The 20393-nt window shown below is 44.0% G+C and overlaps 1 protein-coding gene across 1 annotated transcript in view; it reads right to left on the bottom strand.

Annotated features, from left to right (window-relative positions):
• The window catches only part of SETBP1 (SET binding protein 1), a 373273-nt gene that overhangs the window by 10657 nt on the left and 342223 nt on the right, over positions 1 to 20393 (bottom strand). The window contains 1 exon segment of the mRNA XM_034643398.1: positions 17548 to 17718. Within this exon segment, the coding sequence (XP_034499289.1) occupies positions 17548 to 17718 (171 nt within the window).

The raw sequence follows: 20393 nt of genomic DNA, 5'->3' as shown, positions 1-20393 counted from the left end.
CTTCCAGGGTGGAAAGGGCTGGAACAGCGTCTCCCTCAGTCAAGACAGACAGCTGCGGTGGGAATTGCATTGTATGGTGATTCACATTAAGATCCTTCCAAGGCAAAAGCCTCGTCTTTTCTTTGCACACCCAGGGGCCCCAGTACAGGCTCGTTCACACAGTGGTACACGATCTGGTCTATGCTACATGGTCAGCAAATACAAGCTCAAGGGAATTCACTTGTTTAATATTCTCCCATCAAATCCTGCACTTTGAGGGAACTTTGTACTTAACTCAGTAATGATCTCTTGTGTTCCTAATGCTGCCTTTTATTTTTAATGGGATGTATGAAGCAACTTGCCTTGGCATGCACAGGGTCTACCTTTTTCCTTAGAATTTAAATTAACCTTATACAATCCTGGCCTTAAAGGCTCTTTTTAAAAAGATGGCGAGTTGCCTCTGCTGCTGAGGCTTCTGTAAGGCAGGGCCCCTCTGAGTTGCTGCTGGTCATCAGCATAAGTACTCTAGGACTGCTTTCCAATTTCAAAGCTGTAATTTAGAATTAAGGGGTAGCAGATGTGGGATTTGTCACGATAGAAAGGTGTTTCCATTCTGTTTTTAAAGGCATCTTGATACAGTTTGGGGTTTCTCCGGAAACGTGACTCGCTTGTTCGAAGCACAGTCCCCACTTGATTCTCCCAGGACAACTTCCTGTCTGGGCCACAATGGCTTGGGGGGACCCTGGTTTGGTTTTGCTCTTATTTCACATTCTCCCTGGAACAAGCGATGGGTGGAGGCGAAGTGGGCCTTTTGGCTGATGGAGAAATGAAGGGAGGGGTGTGCATGTTACATGGGGAGCTCTGAAGAGGCAAAGGCCACCAGGGTGCCTCCCCTAGATTTTCTGGGAGGCATTACTGGCATGAGGGATCCAGGAGCTTGCCTCACACTCTCCCGCCTGTGCCGCCCTGCCCACCTTGCTCAAGCCCTCTGTGCCTCTCCAGCTCTGATCACCTCTCCCCTCAACCACTTCCTTAGTGGGGTGCACGTTTTCCATGGAGAAGACTCTCTACCCGGCCACAAGGAAAAGCATATGAAATAGTTTCTATTTATATTACTTTTTATCAAAAAAAATAAGAACTAAGTTAAGCATTCTAATCCTTAATATTTGGAGCAACTGTGATGGCCTTATGTGGGCTGTAAATCAGATGATGTGTCACCGGTCACAGCTGGGCTGGAGGGACCCAGGAGAAGAAGGAGAGGCCACATTCATTTAAAGGGTTGACAGGCATCCTGTCAGTTTATTACTTTTGGGGTGTTGTCATGTCCTACATTCAAAATGCTACGATAGGTCAGCCCTCCTGGTTCATTACAAAATCAAGGTCTTTGAAAAGGAAAACAAAACAAAACAAAACAAACAAAAAAACCCTTTGAAATAGGATCAGGAAAACCCATGAAATAAGTTATATGCCATGCAGAGTTTTACTGGTTTCCCTAAGCAAACTGTGTAAGAATTGCCATTTTCAGAGATGAATTTTGGCAATTTCTTGTATAAAAAGACAAGGGTTCTAAATGTTCTCACCTTTTCTGTGCTGTCAATGGGCTGTCAGTAAAAAACACAAGCAAAAACTTAATGTCTCGTTAGGATAAAATGGGCAAGAATGTAACTGCTTTTAGGAAGAAACTCAATACTTGAGATAGCATTTTTGAAAAACTGATTGAAAATGTTTCCACTGTTTGGCAATTTTGTTGCTGAAATGATATATTGTAACCTATAAAATCCCTTAAATCTGCAAATTAAGAAATCTTGTAAACAGAGTTAACTTTCAAATGAAGAGTTTCTGAGATTTGAACTCATTAAAAAATGCAATGCCTTTTGATATGCAAGACCATCTGATTGTTCAGGAAGTCGGTTAGCCAAATTTCAACAACAACCTTTGCTTAATTGATGGATGGGATTGGGAAAAAAAAACCCAGCATTCTGATTTAAGCAAAATGATGCACTTTCTCCTTTTGGACGTATGTTTATGTGACATACCCTTTTAACGTACAACATCTACTAACAAATATTGAAACAAACAGATTTGAAATCAGAGCTTCAAATTGCTTTATCACGTGTTAAAACAAAAACAACCCAAGGTTTCCAAAAAGAAGTACTCAAACTCATTCAATTGGCCCTCCTAAGACATTAGAAATATTAAAATGAGTTTAAAATTTTGATGATGGTGAAAATATTTTCGTTTCATTAATAACAAAATGAAGTGAAATTTAAAGTCATTTTAACAATATGATCTCAGATTTATCTCATCCTTTTAAAGTTTGTATTTGAAAAGATGAGTGCATACATTTTGAATGGGGTAACTGTTCAAAATCATGTTACTGATATCACCACACGATCAAAAACTGGGGCTGCTTTGAAGTTGTCCTTTCCCTTTCTAAACTCCTGAAGCGTTTGTTCACTCAGGATTTAATTCTCGAAGATGTTAACTTTCTACGAGCGCGTGGTGTACGAGGGCTTCAAGTGTCTTGAAGACAGACGCCGTGTGCTCTCCTTCATCCCCTAACAAAGAACGCAGTGCCTTTTTCGCAGTAGATGCTTGCTTAAGATTTCTTGCCGGATTATTTCACATCGTAAGCTCCTGGAGACCAAAGCCTGGCTATCACTCATCTTCATATTCCCTAGAGCCACTTTAATGGAATCACATGTAATTCCGTGGCCGTGGAAAGAGTGTCCTCTCCACGGAGAGCTGCTACAATGGGGATCGGGGCAGACCTCCTGTCTTTAGTTAGGCAGTCCCAAGGTCCTGCTGCCCAGGTTTTCAGAATCCTCCACTTCTCTGACCACGGGGGAATAAGGCCAGTCTTCTCCTGAGCTGAGTTTTGGGGAAACCCTTGTGGCTTTGGACAGATAAAGGTGGTGGCACCTTGTCTCCAGAGAGAACTGGCTCCACGCAGGAACACAGCCAGGGTACTCAGAGAGCCTCCAGGGGTGGTGACCCGGACTCAGGGAGGCTTGAGAGGGCTGGGCGAAGGGAGAGAGCTCAGAGATGAGGGCACCATCAGCAGAGGCACTGACTCTGTCTCTATGGTGCCCTGGTCATAACTGCCCTGCAGGGGTCCACCGGAGGAGGCTTCCAGAGCTGGGAGTCTTCCTGGGGGTGCTGCGTGTTAGGGCCACCGTGCCTTCCTGGGTGTTTGGCATGGAGGGAACTGTGAGTAGTGGCACTCTGAGACAGGAGTAAGGGGGCCACTGAGACCTACTCTGTTCTTTTCGATTAACTTTGGCTTTTGTCTGCTGCCTGTGGCTCAAGCCCCAGCAGACTGACTAGACAAGTTGAGAGGCTGGAGAGAAATGCAGTTAACGCCAAAAAGTTTGACGCTACATCTGCTTAGTCTCACAGCACGCCAGGTGGTCACATGGCGGGGGTGGTCGCACCCTCTCAAAGGGCTCTTTATATTTCTTTTTTTCTTTCCTCTCAAATGTGGCATAACTGTATCCTTAACCATAAATACCATCCCTTATATAATACACCAATTATTGTAGCTGTGTGTTCGTACTTGATGGTGAGAGATTTTCTCTCTTTTAAATTTTGAAAAAAAAAAAAGAAAGAAAAGAAAAACAGGAAAGAACAAATAAGAATGCACCAAATATGATCTTACGAAAATGTTCACATATTTAATATTTAGGCTCAGATAAAATAAATCCTGTTGACCATGCTAGCGCTTGAAGAATTCCATCAAATGGTAGGTAATCCATGCTTTATTTTCTTCCTGGTTTTAATAATTGCATTTGTTTACTTAAATGGTTAAGTTATTTATGACCTGATAGAAAACATATTGCCTGGGACATTATGAGAATAAGGTTCTAGTCTAGACTTTTCACCCCTCAGTTCTGTGTTTCCAGACAAATATCTTGACTTCTTGGCAGGACCCTTACTAAATAAACACAATTCTGTTAAACAAAAAACAAAAACACAAAACAAACAAAAAAAGTCAAACATCTCCAAGTCTTCTCTGTTCCAGGTAAGACCTCTCACTTCCTTCATCTGTGTTTCATATGAAATGAATTCTAGACTATATTCCATTTTGATCATGTCCCTCTGGAGACTTTAACGTCTGCCAAGTCTCATCTTAAATTTTGGTGCCTGGAATTGAACTGATTTTCCAAGTATGAAATGATTACGCAGAAAGATTGGGCTGATTAATTTCTGTGATCAAGGCACTATACTTCTGTTAATGAGAGCTAGGTAAAAAATAAATAAATAAAACCTGCAAAGCACCTCCCCCCCCAACATCACACTGTTGGCTCACATTAAATAGAAGCTCAATTAACCCCCTTAGATGTTTTCATATAAACTGCCACCAAACCTGGCCATTGCTATGTGAATTGGTTTTTGAGTTTAAATACAAGCTTTCTATTTAAATCTGCAAAGTTTAATTTTATTGGTTTTAGTCCAGTGTTCTAGTCATTTATGAAAGTTTTGAATCTTAATTTTGTTTTCTCAAAGACTGCCCAGATTTGTAGAATTTCCAGAGGGTTTGAATACCCTCAGAGTTAACGACTGTCTCTTTGACTCCTTTTGGGCTTGATTCAAGTGACTCAAAATGCATGCTATTGTTTTTCTCTTTATTCAGGTTTTTCAAGAAAAAATGGCAATTTACACAACAAAATATCCCTGTATTCTTCATAAAAACAACAAGCAATGTCTACCCACTGCTTGAGACTTTCACATATTCCGTGTCTGCCTGGTTAGCAGATGATGGATGTGCCACAGAAACAAGGACTTTGCATTGCCCACAGGTGTGTGCCCAACTCTATTATTTCTGTCAGAGAGGATATGGCATCTGATGCTGGATGGGTGGGTGGGGGGAGTCTTACATTTTTCTTTTATCCAGAGGCAATTCTCCTGCCCTAGTGAGAAAAGAAAAGACAAGGAAAGGGGAAAAACAACAACAACAACAACAACAACAACAACAACAAACAATACTCAGTATGCATCTAGTGCTTTCCAATTTCTGCTGGAATTCAGTTTAATTAGGTACTCCTCTAAAAGCCACTGAGGACTCATTTCAATATTAATCTTTTTGGTCCTCTCTACATTGCTTGTATCTTTCTGGCAGCATTTCATATAGTCTGTCCTGTGTTAAGATTTTGGGATTCATCTGCATTTCTCTCTCCTTTTAAACTGTGTTTTCTTAAGGAACAAGAACCATGCCTTATCCATTCTTATTCATTCTTGGAAGAAGCACTGACTGAGCCTGCTCTGTGCCAGGCTCTGTGCTAGACACTCAGTTCCGTGCCTCCCTCCCCCATGTGACCAGCACAGAGCTCAGCTGACTTACTTGAATTGAAATCAATCTACGTGACTTGACCTAAACCAACACTTACTGTCTATTTTGTAAAGGCTGTGTGTGAAATATGAAAGGATTTATTGAAGGGGATCCAAATCACTGTAAATTAAATTAGATCTTCACGTATTTCAGCTGTTCCCTACTCTCCTCAGAGCACCATTAACTGTTTGGAGTATCTGAGCTATGACCAAAACCACGGCAGTACTGTGAAACACAGACTGATGTCCCAACCACTCCACGGGTGAAGTGGAGATTCGACGCCAAAAGTAAGTTTGACATTTACTAAGTGCCTTTAAGAAAAACAGCTTGAACATTTAAGCCCACAGATTGATTAAAATTCTGGGGCCTCTGAAAAAGGGAGACATGTACCTATTATATATTACTAATCTAACATCAAAAAAAAAAAAGGAGCGAGAGACAGGGACAGAGGGATAGAGAGACAAGAACAGAGAGGATGAATAGTCTTTTCATTGCTGAACATTTGGATCAGAACTACATGGTATATTGTGGGGGAGTGGTCATATGTTTTCTTGGCAAATATCTATACATTCAAGTTCGAGCGCTATGCCAGTAGGTTTTTTTTTTTTTTTTTTTTTTTTTTTTTTTAAGTTTTCACATTACCTTTTTTCCCCCCCAAATACAAGCTTGGACAGACTCAAGGCAGCAAATACTTCTTCCTCAGTTTAAGATTTGACAATTTAAGAGGAAGAAGCTCATTCATCATCTTTCCCTTTTAGAGACCATAAATTATTGGCTCATATACCATGTGGCTTGGATTCTAGGAAAAGTTAGTGTAAACAAACCCAAGTTACAATGCGTGGAGTAAGAGAGTGAGTCATAAACAAAACATAGACATATGCTCTCATATAAATAAGGGCCTGGATCATCAGCTTCCCAAAGTCTGCTTCCCATTAATTACACAACAAAATGAACTTTCCATATGTAAAGCCCAAATCACTTAACTCTGGCATCACGCATGAGACAAAGACCAGGACTGTGGCTATTTGAGCACTAATAAACCTGGATTTCAGAATAAGGAAAGCCCTCTCAAGATACCTTCAGGTATTGGAGGGCAGGAAAATTCCTTGGAGGAGTGTCTTTGAGCATTGAAACTATCCCTAGCCACCCAGGAACGCAGCAGGAGGCTGGCCTCCCTCCCCCACTGAATTGAAAGGTAATATGAGGCTTACTCTCTTTTGTTCTGAGCTCTGTCATCTTTATGGGGCAAGCCCTGGGTTCAGGCCACACAGGGTGTTCAGACATCACTGGGATCAATGAACAGTTGAAATTCCCTCCATTAGTACCTTCTCTTTGTCTTTTGAAACTGCTCATTGGTAACAGAAATGTGTATGTCCTCATTATTGCAAGAAGGTTATCTGGTCTCCCTTAGCTGAACGAGGTATCAAGGGGACATGTAACAATTGCTGGGGAAGAGGATTCAACAGGTGGAAATCTGAGAGGGGGAGGCGCCTAGTTCCCTCCTTGTGCTCCTTTCAAAAGCAGATCTCGTAAAACAAACAGAGTGAATTACAAAGGACATTTAAGTAACAGATGTCACATTTTAGGAGTCCTTTGTGGGGGTGGGGAGCGGAGAACAAGGACTTTCATTCTTTGCTAGGGGCGGAGTGTGCTGGGTTTTTGGTCATTTCCTTTGGTAACACCTACTTCGTATCACACCATAGACACTCCAGGTGAGACTATACCAAGCAGCATTCCTGCTGTCATATGAGACTAAGGGAAAGGGGAAGAAATGATCATTTTTGGAGCACCCATAGTGGGCTGCAGCATTTCACATTTCCTTATTTAATTGTGATTGCAACCGCGTGAGGACATTACTACCCCAGTTGTACAGAGATGAGAACAGGAACTTTGGAGGCTGAATGGTTTTTCCAAGGGCACACATCTTAGAAGTATGCACTCAGGATTCAAGCAAGGGCTGCCTTATTTCAAAGACAGTTTTGTACCATATTTCCTTAAGGAAGCAAAGATGACGAGGAGCTAGAGAGAGTAAGAAAGCTTGGGTTTCCCTGTTACTTTTCTACTATTGACTGCATCAGAGTGCCAAATTCTCTCAATTTCACAATCTCAAAGGCCTCTTCCAACCTCCGAATTCCATAGTTAAATAACACAAGATGTTACTATGGACCACTCATGCTACTTCTGCTAGATTAAGCGTCCCTGCACGTCGTTTCCATCCTCTTACTCTGTCCAGTCCGAATGCCTTTGATGGCTTCCTCTAGGGGGCCAGGCTGCCAGTATAATGAGTGAAGTTGGTCAGGACCCTGAAGGAAGATGGTGGGGGGGGGGTTTAAAAACAAAAGAGAATATAGTCCATTTAATGGGGTGGATGTTATTCTGTATCGGTCGACTGATGCCAGGAATCTGAGCCCAAAGTCATCAGGTCGTCTGAGTTTCAAAAAGCCAAAACTCCTGATTATTAGGTAAGTCTTCTGATGTTGACACATTAATTTTTTTAAGAATGTATAACCCCCTGTAGGCCAGTTGAAGCACGACTGCAGGTAGCTATCGACTCATGGCTGCTGTTTGCCATCACTGCCTTTCACCAGGGTCACTGTGCCTCATTCTAGAATTTCGGGTACCCCATATTCCGACGCCTAACCTCTCTTCCAGCCTCACTGGTCATCATCTCCACATACGCTCCGAGCTCAGAGATGCCGTAAATCTGCCCCTGTTGCTTGTCTGCGTATTTAATTCAATCCATCCCCAGAAAGCGCTTTCAGCTCTTCTCTTCCTGGATCATTTTACCATGTCCCTCGAGCTCCTGAGTACCACTGGGTTGGAAATCGATAACTCATCCATTGCTCAGTGATATCTCTGTTAGCATCTGAGACTGTTCTTCACTTCATTCACTTGTTAATGTTATTTGGTCATCTCAGGTTTGGGACTCAGGCCTTTCCAAACAGCATGGCAGTTCCCCAGGGCAGGAGCCGATCTTACACTTGTATGTATCAGCGTGGCAGGTACTTAAAAATTATTTGACAATTGTAACAAAGCCTTATAGAAGTTCCAGTAAGATGAACTCGATAGAGCATTTAATACCCTCACGGGTAGGGAGGAGCTTCGACTGTGCTCTGAGATAGGAGTATTTGGAATAGAGAGTGAGGATAAAATTTCCAAACATAGTTAATGGAGGTTATGATCTGAGTCATAACATGACTAAATTATGACTTAACATGATTAAATCATGACACGGCATGACTTCATTCTTGACATGAGAGGGGCCATGACACAGTGATATATTGTTTTGAATACGTGATTGGAGTATTCATCTGCTATTTCTTTCTCACCACTGCCTGAAAGGCAGAAATTACTTTTCCCATTTCAGTGATGGGGAAACTGAGACTCAGAAGTCTCAGAAAGACTCAGCCAATTACCTGAGGGAATGGATGAGTAAGTCCCACAAGGCTGTCAATAACCCTGGCCCTTGAATTCCAAATCCACTTCCAACTATAAATCCGTGTGGTGGCCAGAAAGAGTCCAGATTTCCTAATTCTCCCTCAGGTAAGATTTATACTTCAGTTCATCTCTCTGGGCTCAGTTTCTTCATCTCCGTCTGCTACGAAGGGGTTGGCAGAGGGCCCTTTGAGGCTGGTCTAACCGGGTCTTGTCTGGTCGACCCCAGTTTAAGCAAGAAGAGAAGGAGATGCCCTGGGAGGATGCTGTGGGATTAATCCAGTGGCTCCCAGAGGTAGAACGGAGAGGGCTGTCCAGTGAGTGATAGCCGGGTCTGTCTCTCTGTCACGTCTGTCTCATAATCCTTAGTCTGCTTTCTCCACTGCCTCCTTTCTCCCTACCCCTCTCTCTGTCTCTTGTCTGTCGTAGACTGACTACAGCCTGCCTGGACCACTACAGATCATTCTTAATGACAGTCATTACACACATTGCCTGAGGCCATTTCCACAGCAATGAGCAGGAAAGACCTTACCTCCTTTCTCAACAGCTGGGCACAGTATGCCAACTTCACTGGAACCAAGAAGTTTTTCAAAAACTCTCCATTAATTACAGGAAACCCAAAGCACGGTCCCCCCTTCTCATGCACACAGTTGCTTTCAGTGGCCACTAAATTATCTCGCCACCGTTAAACCAACAATCTAATTAGACCCATGGAAACGGAAAGAGCCAATGAATGAGGCAGACACACCACTTTCATCTCAAAACTGATCATAAAATATTTGTGCCCTTTCGTTCCTGGCCACATAAAATCGCCCCCTCGAAGAGTTTCTTTTCATTCTCTCCGATTTATAAAGAGGAGCTTGAATATTTGATATAAAAATGAGTATCTTAATAGAAATCGCTTCACGTCTGGGAGGTTTTCTTTCCCACATTTCGCTGAGCGTGGAGCCCTCATTACAATAATCGCACCTGACTCCCCCTGCGCAAGATGCCTCCCAGCCAAACCTCCCACTGGGCTTCAGTGGAGGTGGGGATGATACCATCACTGGGAAGAAGATAAAATGTATTATTATCATTACTCTATTTTTAAGAGGGTCTGACTGTGGCAAGAGGTGGTTGGGAGCATAATCTGTATGAAGCATTCGGAGAAGATAAATTGAGTTAAATTCCTCACAGACACAGCACTTTCAAACCTGTTATTACACCTTCTGTCTTTCCTAAAATCTCAACTCTGGAGGAAAAAAAAAAAAGTCAAACCGAGTCCAGACATGTTTATTGAGTATTTACTACGCACCCAGCACTGTGCCAGGTTCTTGACACCCCAATGTGATTACAGGTTGCTTAATAGCCTGGCTTTTGCTTCTCTTATTTTCGCCCCGTGTAACACAAGGTTCTGGGAAATTATGAGAGACTCGATACTCGTCAAAGGGGATAAAACCGAAATAGGAAATATGATTGCTGCTCTTGGGAAACCAATACCCTGGGAACAATGCAAGACTCTTATATACAAAATAATTAAATTGCAGCCTAGCTTTCCATTGAGTGGCTCATCCCCCAAATATCACAGAAGAGCCGAGTGAGGGGAGACCTGGGGACAGGCTCCTCCTTCTCTTCTCTGAAGAAGCACACGCTCTTGTCCTGCACACACGGTACCAGACAGGCTGACTCTTTACCTTGAAAACAATCTTCCCCCGAGAATGTCCTGGTGGATTAGCCAGGAGCTGGTCTGCCATGACCGAACACAAGATTCCGGAGGACCCAGAGGTCCCTTTCAGGTAGCTGCTTCTGCCGAACATTCTTAGGATGGTCTGCTCTTTCTGGTACCGATGTGGAAAATAAAGGCAAATCATTGCCTCTCAACTTGAACGAATACAACACTAGAGTATGTGTTTTCATGCACCAGATGGTTTTACGCAGCAAACAGTTGTTACTCATTTTGTCTAATATTCAATGACTATCTATTGTTTGCCCACCTGGGGGCCAGGTACTGGGGTTTTAAAGTTGAATAAGATCTGACAATAGGGGAGGGGACGGTCCAGTGTGGGACACAGGCATGAGCACAGACACGATATTAAATGTAGGGATCAATCATCAATGGGCTTATGATAGGGAGCCCTGGAGGACAGGGGATGTGGCATCCAACTTGGCCAAGGGTGGTTCTCCAAGTGGCTATGAGGGAAGGCTTCTTAGAGTTGAAGGCACCATGCCAAGCCTTGAAGGATAATCATGAATTAGCCATCTACATGGCTTGAAGGGTGGGTGAGGGAGAGAGGAACATTCCAGCATGGAAAACAGATGATGGCAACAGTAATAGCAAACATGGCAGTATTTACAACAGTGCTCATTTGCTAACCTCTTGCTATGTGCCAGGCACTCTGCTAAGACTTTCGTAAGGACAATCTCATTTAGTCCTCACCACGATCCTCTACCCTAGGTAGTATGCTTTCCACCCTTTTACAGGTGTGAGCACTGAGGACCGAGATCAGCCAGCGGCTCAGTGCAGGACTGAGATGTCAGTGTAGATGATCTGAAGCAAGAACACATGCATTCAAGTAGAGCAGTGCGTGGCCCGGTGTGGTGTGAAGAAACATGGGCCAAAACTTAGGAACAAGGCAAATGGAAGAGCTCATGGCTTTCTGGATTCCTAAAGTCATCGTTTTACAGGGCTGCCCCAGGATTAACTATCCAGGGAAATGTACCTTTGTTGGATTTGCTACCCACTACTGATTACAGGCCCAGACTCTGCCGGCTAATATGTTAACTTGAAGATTTTTACTCAGAAAATATGCAAATGATTTCTGACTGGTAGGAAAGATAAGCCCGGAGGTTATGGTTTTATTGCCTATTAGGACATTAACTGAGCAATCTCGCTTGATGTTCTTTCTCCAATGCTTACGTTCCTGTAATGTCCTGTCCCTCTAATTCTTCTTTGAATCAGCTTTATCACCAAGTTGGATCCTTGCTAAAGAACTGAATTTTTGACATGAGTTTTTAGGTTTTTTTTGAAAATTATGCTCTGCGGAATTCCAAAGGAGTTTGGTGCTGGTTAACATTTCTAAGGAGATGTGGCCAGAGCAGAAGGCAGGGGCTAGATTTTGGAGTGTCTGGTGCTTCTCTGGGGTGTTTATAGCTGTGGCCATGGGGACCGCTCAGCTGCTCCAGGATGTCCGTATGAAATCAGAAAAGAGCTTACTTTCTCCTTTTGGGTCAAAAATAAAAATAATTTTTGGAGTTTTTTCAGAGGGCCTTTGCTGTGATGGGATTTTCAGGGAAGCACAAAAGCTTCCAACCCTACTGGGTCTCCTCATGGCACAAAGTCAAGAAGAGGGGGGCTTTTCTTAAGCCCCACATTCAGGAGAGCTCTCTAGGCAAACACAGTCTTTCTGTGCTGCTTCCACGTGGGTCCATAGGCAGCATTTTTCAGGCAAGCTGAATAATTCCTTTTTAAAATAAAGCTTTAGGGAGCACCTGGGTGGCTCAGTCAGTTAAGCATTTGCCTTCAGCTCAGGTCATGATCCCAGGATCCTGGGATCAAGCCCCGAATTGGGCTTCCTGCTCAGCAGGGAGCCTGCTTTTTCCCTACCCCTCACCCTGCTTGTGCTGTCTCTCTCTTGCTCTCAAATAAATAAATAAAATCTTTAAAAATAAAATAAAGCTTTATTTGCTCTAGGTCTTTTCTGAAGGTTTTCCACTGTATATTTTAAGTGATTAATCTGGCCTTGCAGGAATTTATTTTATAATTTGAAGATTTCTTCGATTTGTATACTATTATAGCCCTTGGATGTTTCAAATCCTACTAACTTGTATATTTATTTGCTCTATTTTAGTTTGAAAGACAAGACTTTTGGCTGAATTGATATGCTATTGTGGTTGAGAGCCTCAGATGATGATTCCACATAGGCACAAAGCAAATAAAATAAATAATTTTATTACAATTCTTATTGCAATAGTATTCATTGCTTTTTGCACCTGAATATGATTTCATTATTCTGGGCCCCTCTCCATGGATGGCAGTTGGTTAATCAAAATATCAGGCATGTTAGAATTTGGGGGCCAGAAGCAATTTTCATGATTATTTTGCTCCAGCTACTAGAATACTGGATTTCCTTCTAATTCCATTAGAATTAAGAATGTATTTTTTTATTTGTGAAGGTAATTTTTCAAGCTTAAGGTTTTGCATCTTGATTACAGGTATATGTTAGTTCTGACGGCTGACATATACCTGATAGTTTGGTTAATTATTAGTCTCTGCCTTCAGAAGCAAAATGTCTAAGCATTTAATATACTTGTGAAACTTATTTATTTTTTGTCCTTTGTTTTGTACTTTGCTTTTTTATTATTTTTTATTTATTTTTTGTCCTTTATTTTGTACTTTGCTTTTTTTAATTACTATTTTTTAAGTTTTTATTTAAATTCCAGTGAGCTAATATACAGTGTAATATGAGTTTCAGGTGTGCAATGTAGCAATTCAACACTTCCGTACATCACCCCGTGCACATCACAGCAGGTGCCCTCCTTCATCCCCCTCACCTATTTTACCCATCCTTCCACCCAATATTTCAACTTACTCACAGGCTCTGGTAGTTTTAAACAAGGCTGATCATATAGTTTTAGAGAATAATGGATTAGCCCTGATATGAAACAGACAGAAACCATGAGCTGTGCCCACCTGCCTCCCGTCGAGCTGGGGTCACACCTGGAGCAGTTGAGATTGGAGCAGTGATAGCAACCCTGATATATGTCCTTTTTTCTCCTTGGATTTGAAATGAAAGGATACTGGGTGTGTGTGTGTGTGTGTGTGTGTGTGTGTGTGTGTGTTCCAACTAGACTTTCAGATGCAGAACCAAAGAGATTTTGTTTTCCTGGCATTTTACTGAGTTCCTACAGAATTTTTAATCTACTTACTAATGTAGTCTCATCTGAAATACAAAGGTGGGGGGACGTTTTAGTAGTGAAATCACAAATTCTCTCCATGTTGCATGACCTTCCGGAGAAGTTAGGTCAATATGTAGGAGAGCAGAAAAATTAGCCTGACTTATTCAGCTATGGATTATCTGATATGGTTATTAAATCACGATGGGGACAGCGCAATAGAAGTTATTTCAAATTATGCATCACTTTGAACAAACTTTATCGAAGCCTTTACTGCATTAGCCCTAATTACTCACAATGATGACGCAGCGCTCCCTCGAATCAGACCCTGCGCGGCGGCCGGGGACCGCGGCTGGTCGATAGCCATTGAGCGGTTTGATCCCGAAGGCTGACCTGCTTGCGCTCTGGTGGCAGCCACGGCCATCCCTCCCTCCCAGTAGCTCACAAACTGACATGTTCTCCGTCTGGCCTCCCTCTCCTGCAGCTCCTCTTCTTACTCTTCCTCCAAATCAATAACTTTATAATCAGCATGCTTCCCAGACTCCAAGAGGCTAAACAATTGCCTTAAACAAAACACACACACACACACACACCCCATCCACACCCCCCCACACACACATGAGCTAGAAAAGACATGTTTTTAAACCTGTGACCCACGTCCATTTCTCCCATGTTATGGTGTTTATAAAATAAGATGGGTGGTTTTTGTTTTTTTTAACCAACGATCACCTATTTGAAAAAACACTGTTAGGATTCTAGACTGATTAATTATTTGGCAAGTATTTACCAACAGCCTACCACATGTCCGTCAAATGTTTTCCATTTGATTGTTAACTTCCAAGGTGGAGCACGTTTTTCTCGATGTCTGTCTCCGTGTCTAGTGCTGTATGAGCACACGGCTGCTGTCTCACCAGTTCACTCCGTGATTACTTACTGAGCATCTCCTACGTGTCAGGGGCCCTACTAGATATGTTAGCATTCATTACTTTAAAAGGAAAAGAATTTCTAATTAATTGAATTCCTTCAGTATACTTTGTATCTTAATACATGATTTTTAAAATTAATTTTGCTTTCGAAGACACTTAGGTTTACTCTCTTTTCTTTTTTCCCCCCTCTGCACTTGTCTCGGTCTTCAAAACCACTCTGTAAAAATGATGACCTACTGGAAACAGGCCAGAAGTACTTCTAAATTACCTTGCTTATAGTGAAAGATGAAAAAGGGACCCTAAAGAAAATAAAAAGGAAGTGAATTGTCTCAGCAGAAATATATATGACTAATGCACAAGCACACAACTGAATGAAATCAAACCAAGATACTATTTGTTAACTTTCTACTGTGTGCTTGCCTGTGGTTAACTTTCCAAATGAGGAGTTTCCCTCACTATTCCCTAAAAGAAGTAGGAGCCCATAATTAGAGAGAAAGAAATCTGACTTTGCTAATGCTGGGCCTATGACGGAAGGGAGAATCCACCGGAAATCAGGCAGTAAATCAAGACGTTTGGTTTCTGATCCAATTGGGTGACCTCAGGCAGATCTCTGAATCTCGGGAGCAATCACGTGTGCATAGCGTGTGAAACGGGGCGTTGGACACGAGCCCAGACTGTGTGACCCTAACTCTGTCAGGTTTGTGGGAAGCCATTTATCTATGAGGAGTGGAATCTCGGGTAGGTCTGGCCTCCAGCACCTGGGGAGATCTCTGGCTTGTTTTCTCCCCAAAGTTCTGCTTAGAGGCCTGAGACCCGGAAATGGACCAAATCTGTGAAATTCTCCTGAGGGTTTCATTTTAGCACTGCCAAAAATAAACAGCCCATTCCTGCATCCTGAAACAGGAGAGCTTTGGCTCAGCTCTGATTACCAGAGAGGCAGGTTTAAAAGTTTAATACCCACCTGTTCCTACGCCTGTTTGGCATATTTGTAAATGACTGAACGCAAATAGAGGAGGCGAGCCCGTGAAAGCATGGGGTCCTGAGAACGCATTCTCTCACTCTGAAGGGAAAGAGCTGAGGGGAGGAAAATGGGGGGACCACCCGTCTTTTGCCCCTGGGAAATATCTGGGCTTGGCAAGCAGAAGCAGAAATATACAGGCTAATTTCTAAATCCATAAAGGGAGGTCTCCAGAGCTTACCCAACAAGGTTGCATAAGTAATTATGGGAGTGGATAGTGCAGACTCCAAACCGAATCTTTCACTCCAGCCAACGGATGGCTTCTCAGAGTTCCAGGCTTGGCACCAGCTCCCACACCCAGGACTCTGTCCACATAGCTCCCTCCGCCGGGACGCTCTGCCATAAATGTGCTCCCGTTTGTCAAGTTTCAGGGTAGCTTCTTCCTCACCCACCTACGACTTTCCCTCTGACTTCTTCCTGTTCTGCTTGCAGGCATCATTTACCTGGCATTTCCACCAAGAAGTTCCACTTCACACCTAGCAGGTGAACGATGGGTAGAGGCACGGTCCTATCTGAGAGACTATCCCATTCCTTCTAAGCAAGATTTCCCAAATGGCTGAGGAGAATGGCATTTCCAAGAGATGTTAAGAGCTCTTGCCAGAAAAATGGGTTCTTTGGTCAGATAAGATTGTAAAATTCTATGTCTCTCTTCCTGGAGCATCAAGTGCATACACTGGTCAATTAAAGGCTCTGGAAAGCTCTATGGAAAGGAAGCAGGTATAAAGCAGCATTCCCTAGACCCACTTAACTATGAAAATATGTTTTATCACAGACACCTACTAATATTTTGCAGAACTCGATTTGGGAAATGTCACTCCAAATATTTCCTTCTGTTTTTTTCGATCGGGCACATTTTCTAATTACCAGTAATTTCCATGAAGGAGGTAGGGATAAAGACAAGTTGAGCTCTTTGTTCAAAGCAACTACTCACTGAGAATATGAGTTTAGAGTGAATATCAACAATTGAGTCTCTTCCGGGGCTTCTAATTCTAATAGGCATTTCTAAATACTACAGTATGCCAGACAGTCGCCAGTGCATTAATTCCCCATGTGCCCTCGTTCTGTATGCCATGAAGACAGCAAGAACCTCAACCATGATTCCACCTCTCAGGTATGTACTATTTCGTTGTGAAGGGGAAGAAGTGAGTGGAAGACAGTTCTTCTGTAGTCTCTGAACACGTGGTAGAGACACCGGGAGCTGCATGGGGGAGGCTGGGCCTTCAGGGTCAGTGGGATGTAGACAGAAGTTGAGGAAGGCTGTCCTCAAAGAAAGGTGTTAAGCCAAGTACAAGGCCTGCCTTCTTGGCAGGAGGGATAAACATGGCCAAGTGGGGACTGGTGCAGGCACTGGTGGGAAGTTATGTGGGGAGCAGAGGAAGGCAGAGCATCTGGGACGTGTGAATAAGGAGTTTCTATTTTACTGACTTCCGGTGAGGAGTCTGGTGACTATTGAGGAATTCATGACATCATGGGGTAGAATGAATCAAGGCCTCTGAGAAACTCTGATTACTGTCTCCCACCCCCAGTGAGCAAGGGAGCTAATCGAATGCAGTGGTCGAGAGCATGGGTACTGGACCTATGTTGGCATCCTGACCATCCACAGGTTCCTGGGGTGAGTTTTTGACTCCAGGCCTCCTCTTCTGAACTGAGGGCATAAGTATTTACCTCACAGACCTCGTGGATGAGTCACATGAGATAACACAGATATGGCCCCTGATGCAGAGATTAATAATTACTAAGACTTGATAAAAAACCATTAACACTGTTATCATTCAGTTGCTACTCCCAGGCCTTTGCCCCCAGGTGGTGAGCTGATCTCCTTGCTTTCCTCCCACTTGAAAGCCCAGTGCGGGAACATGCTCAGCGTCCATGGGAGGTTGGCAAAGCGGAGCACCTGCATTCCCCCTCCATTCCCCAGCGCATTCCCTGTGGGCCTTCTCCGTGCCCACCTTCCAGGGAGTCAGCCCAGAGCCTCCGGTAGCGCTCACCTGCATCAGACGTGGCTGCAGACGCAGCAAGGAGCGATAACACTGGGCTCGGGGGCATTGCCACGCTGTCAACCGCGGCTGGCTTCTTCCTGGTCATCATGCTGGACGCGGAGCCCTCGCTCTTACCGTGTGCTGCCGTTTGGTCCACTTTGAGGTGGGGACTTGGCATCCCTACAAAAGAATAACCCCAAAGCTTTCAGTTACTTAAAAGGAACAGGAAAACAGACAACAGAAAACTTGAAAGCGAGCTGAGAAAATTGTGAATTCACCTGACCTCCTTTTGGTAGAACAAGAATGAAATTTTAGAACATTTAAAGAAAAAAAAATATTAGCAGCATGGCTCGTTCTGGTTTTGTGGCTGAGATCAGTGGTGACAACAGTCCGTTCGGCTGCACGGAAGCAGGGGCATGGGCCCGACAAAGCAGGAGAGGCCAGCAGGTACCCTGTGCCTTCTATGGGTCAAGAAGCCCATCCTGACAGAGGCTGTGCTGTGTGCAGCATGAGGGGGAGAAGGGGACCCCACCCTAGCTTCTTATCTCATCTAGCTGGGGACACGAAAGGAGAAGGAAAAATCGGGTGACACATAAGGGAGGGCTGGTGTGTTCTTCAGCCATTCACATTCGAGGTGCTTGGGGAGGGCTGGGGAGAGCTAGGGAGATTAGTGTGGGGAGAAGGGAGGGGAGGTTTTCCAGAGCTTATGCTAAAGCAGCAAGCAAGAGGAAGAGGCATTGTCGGTGCCCAGAAGAGCACACACTAAGCTCTGGGTGGGGAACGAAGATGCTGCAGACTAGAGGCCAGTCTGCTGGAGCAGAAGATGCACTGTGGGGGCTGATGTGTGATGGCAGTCCCTGTGGCCAAGCAGAACTTGATTTGGGGGCTTTTCAGCCTCTGGTCCTAATAAGCATTGTTAAGTCATGCCTTTGTGATGCTGAAAAGCACCTCCTGTGAAGTGCCTACAGGGCCTGACATTTACTTTATAACAAATTATAGAGCTATTCTGGAACCTTGCTTCCTAGGTTCAAATCCAGGCTCTCTTATTTTTTAGCTGCATGATCATAAGCAAGTTGCTTCCCCTCTCCAAGCTTTGAGATTCCTTAGCTGTACAAATGGGCTGGAACAGTATAAGCTCCCAGGGTGGCTGGGAGGATCCTGGAGGCAATCAACGTAAAGTGCTCAGAGCAGTGCCTGACACACCGTCCATGATAGAGTAAGTGTTTCCTGTGCCTATTACCCTTACCATCACCACGGTCAGTGCTGCAGCCTGCTGCTTCCTCAGGGCAATAGAAAGCAGCTGGCAAAGACTCCGTTCTCTTCCCTGACCCGACCGAGGATTTCTGGGGCCCTTCTGCACCCCCAGCTGCAGGAAAGTGCCTCTCCAACTCATCCAAGCCTAAGTCCAGAGGCTGGGAGTGTCTGAATCCACATCAGATGCTCATCCGGACAGTATTTCTTCGCTTCTAGGCTACCTGCCACTGACAGCAACAACAAAAGGGGCTTTATCCCAATAGCTCTTGACCCTTCTTTTTGCAACCCTGTGGGTGATTCAGTCCTCTCCCCGAGTAACGTTACGTTGCTGCCAAGTGAAACCAGTCTGGTGTGGGGGGGGGCAATAGCAGCCCCCTGAAGCGTGTAGTGCAGAAGTTAGCAGTTTCTTAATTTTACAGATGAGGAAAACACATTTCTTAGAGGTTAAGAAATAACTAAGTAAACTCACACAGCCCTAATGTCAGGGCTGCAAGTAGCCAGATGCTAAATCCAGGACCCACGGATCAGCCCGGCCCAGCTGGTCATCTTCTAACCCCTGTCCACCACCCTGGTCGGCCGACAGCATCGTTCACATCGAGGGTGCACAGGCCCTAGCCTCACACCTGGAAAAAAGCACCTGTAAGCATCTAAGGAAGAAAAGTCATGTTGACATTTTCATTGACCTACTACTACCTTCCTCCTACTCTCCATCCCACCCTCTGAAACTCCCCCCAGTGCTGTGAATAACAATGCCATTTCTACTTCTTAGGATTTTGTATTTCATAGCATTTCGATAGTGGAGGTAGACAGACATCAAATTCTGTGACAGAAAGATTGCAGGGCATGACCATCAGGAAACCAGGAAGGGCGGTGAACGTGGACAGGATGCCCATTTGTGAAATATGCAGGGGTGTCAGGGATGGGCTAGGTGCACACGTATATATAATACATGTAACAGAACCACCCACAGGGAGATCAATCTGAACAGTTAACAGTGGTTATTCTCAGGAAGGAGAGCACAGGGAAGTTTGGTGGGAAAGGGAGTTTTTATTTTTCCACGCTAGCTTTCCTTATTGTTAATATTTTATTTTATTATTTATTGATTAGACTTTATTTATTTGATAGAGAAAGAAAGCACAAGCAGGGGGAGTGACAGGCAGAGGCAGAGAGAGAAGCAGACTCCCCGATGAGCAGGGAGCCCGATGCAAGGCTCGATCACAGGACCCTGAGATCATGACCCGAGCAGAAGGCAGACAATTAACCGACTAAGCCACCCAAGCGCCCCACTGTTAATATTTTTAATGCCACAAACGTACTACATTTTGTTTCCTTTGAGGAAATAAACAGACTTTGGAGGGGGGGAGATGTAGAATTCTACCAGAGCACAGGCTTTGGGATAGAATGCTATGCTTGAACAACTGACTGCTACCAATCTTGACCGGGGACAGCAGTCCGGGGTCTGACGAAAGTCCCCCAGTTCTGTACTTTGTGCCACTGCGGCCTCGCTCCCGTTCAATGGAAGCAGGTGTGTCTTCCATGCGCACCTTTGGAAGTCCAAGCGGTCTCAGAGTTCTGTTGGGTAACAGCTCCTCCGGGAAAAC

The sequence above is a fragment of the Ailuropoda melanoleuca genome, chromosome 14 (genome assembly GCF_002007445.2).
Source record: "Ailuropoda melanoleuca isolate Jingjing chromosome 14, ASM200744v2, whole genome shotgun sequence".
Taxonomy (NCBI): Eukaryota; Metazoa; Chordata; class Mammalia; order Carnivora; family Ursidae; genus Ailuropoda; species Ailuropoda melanoleuca.
This window is presented reverse-complemented; position numbering and strand designations above follow the sequence as displayed.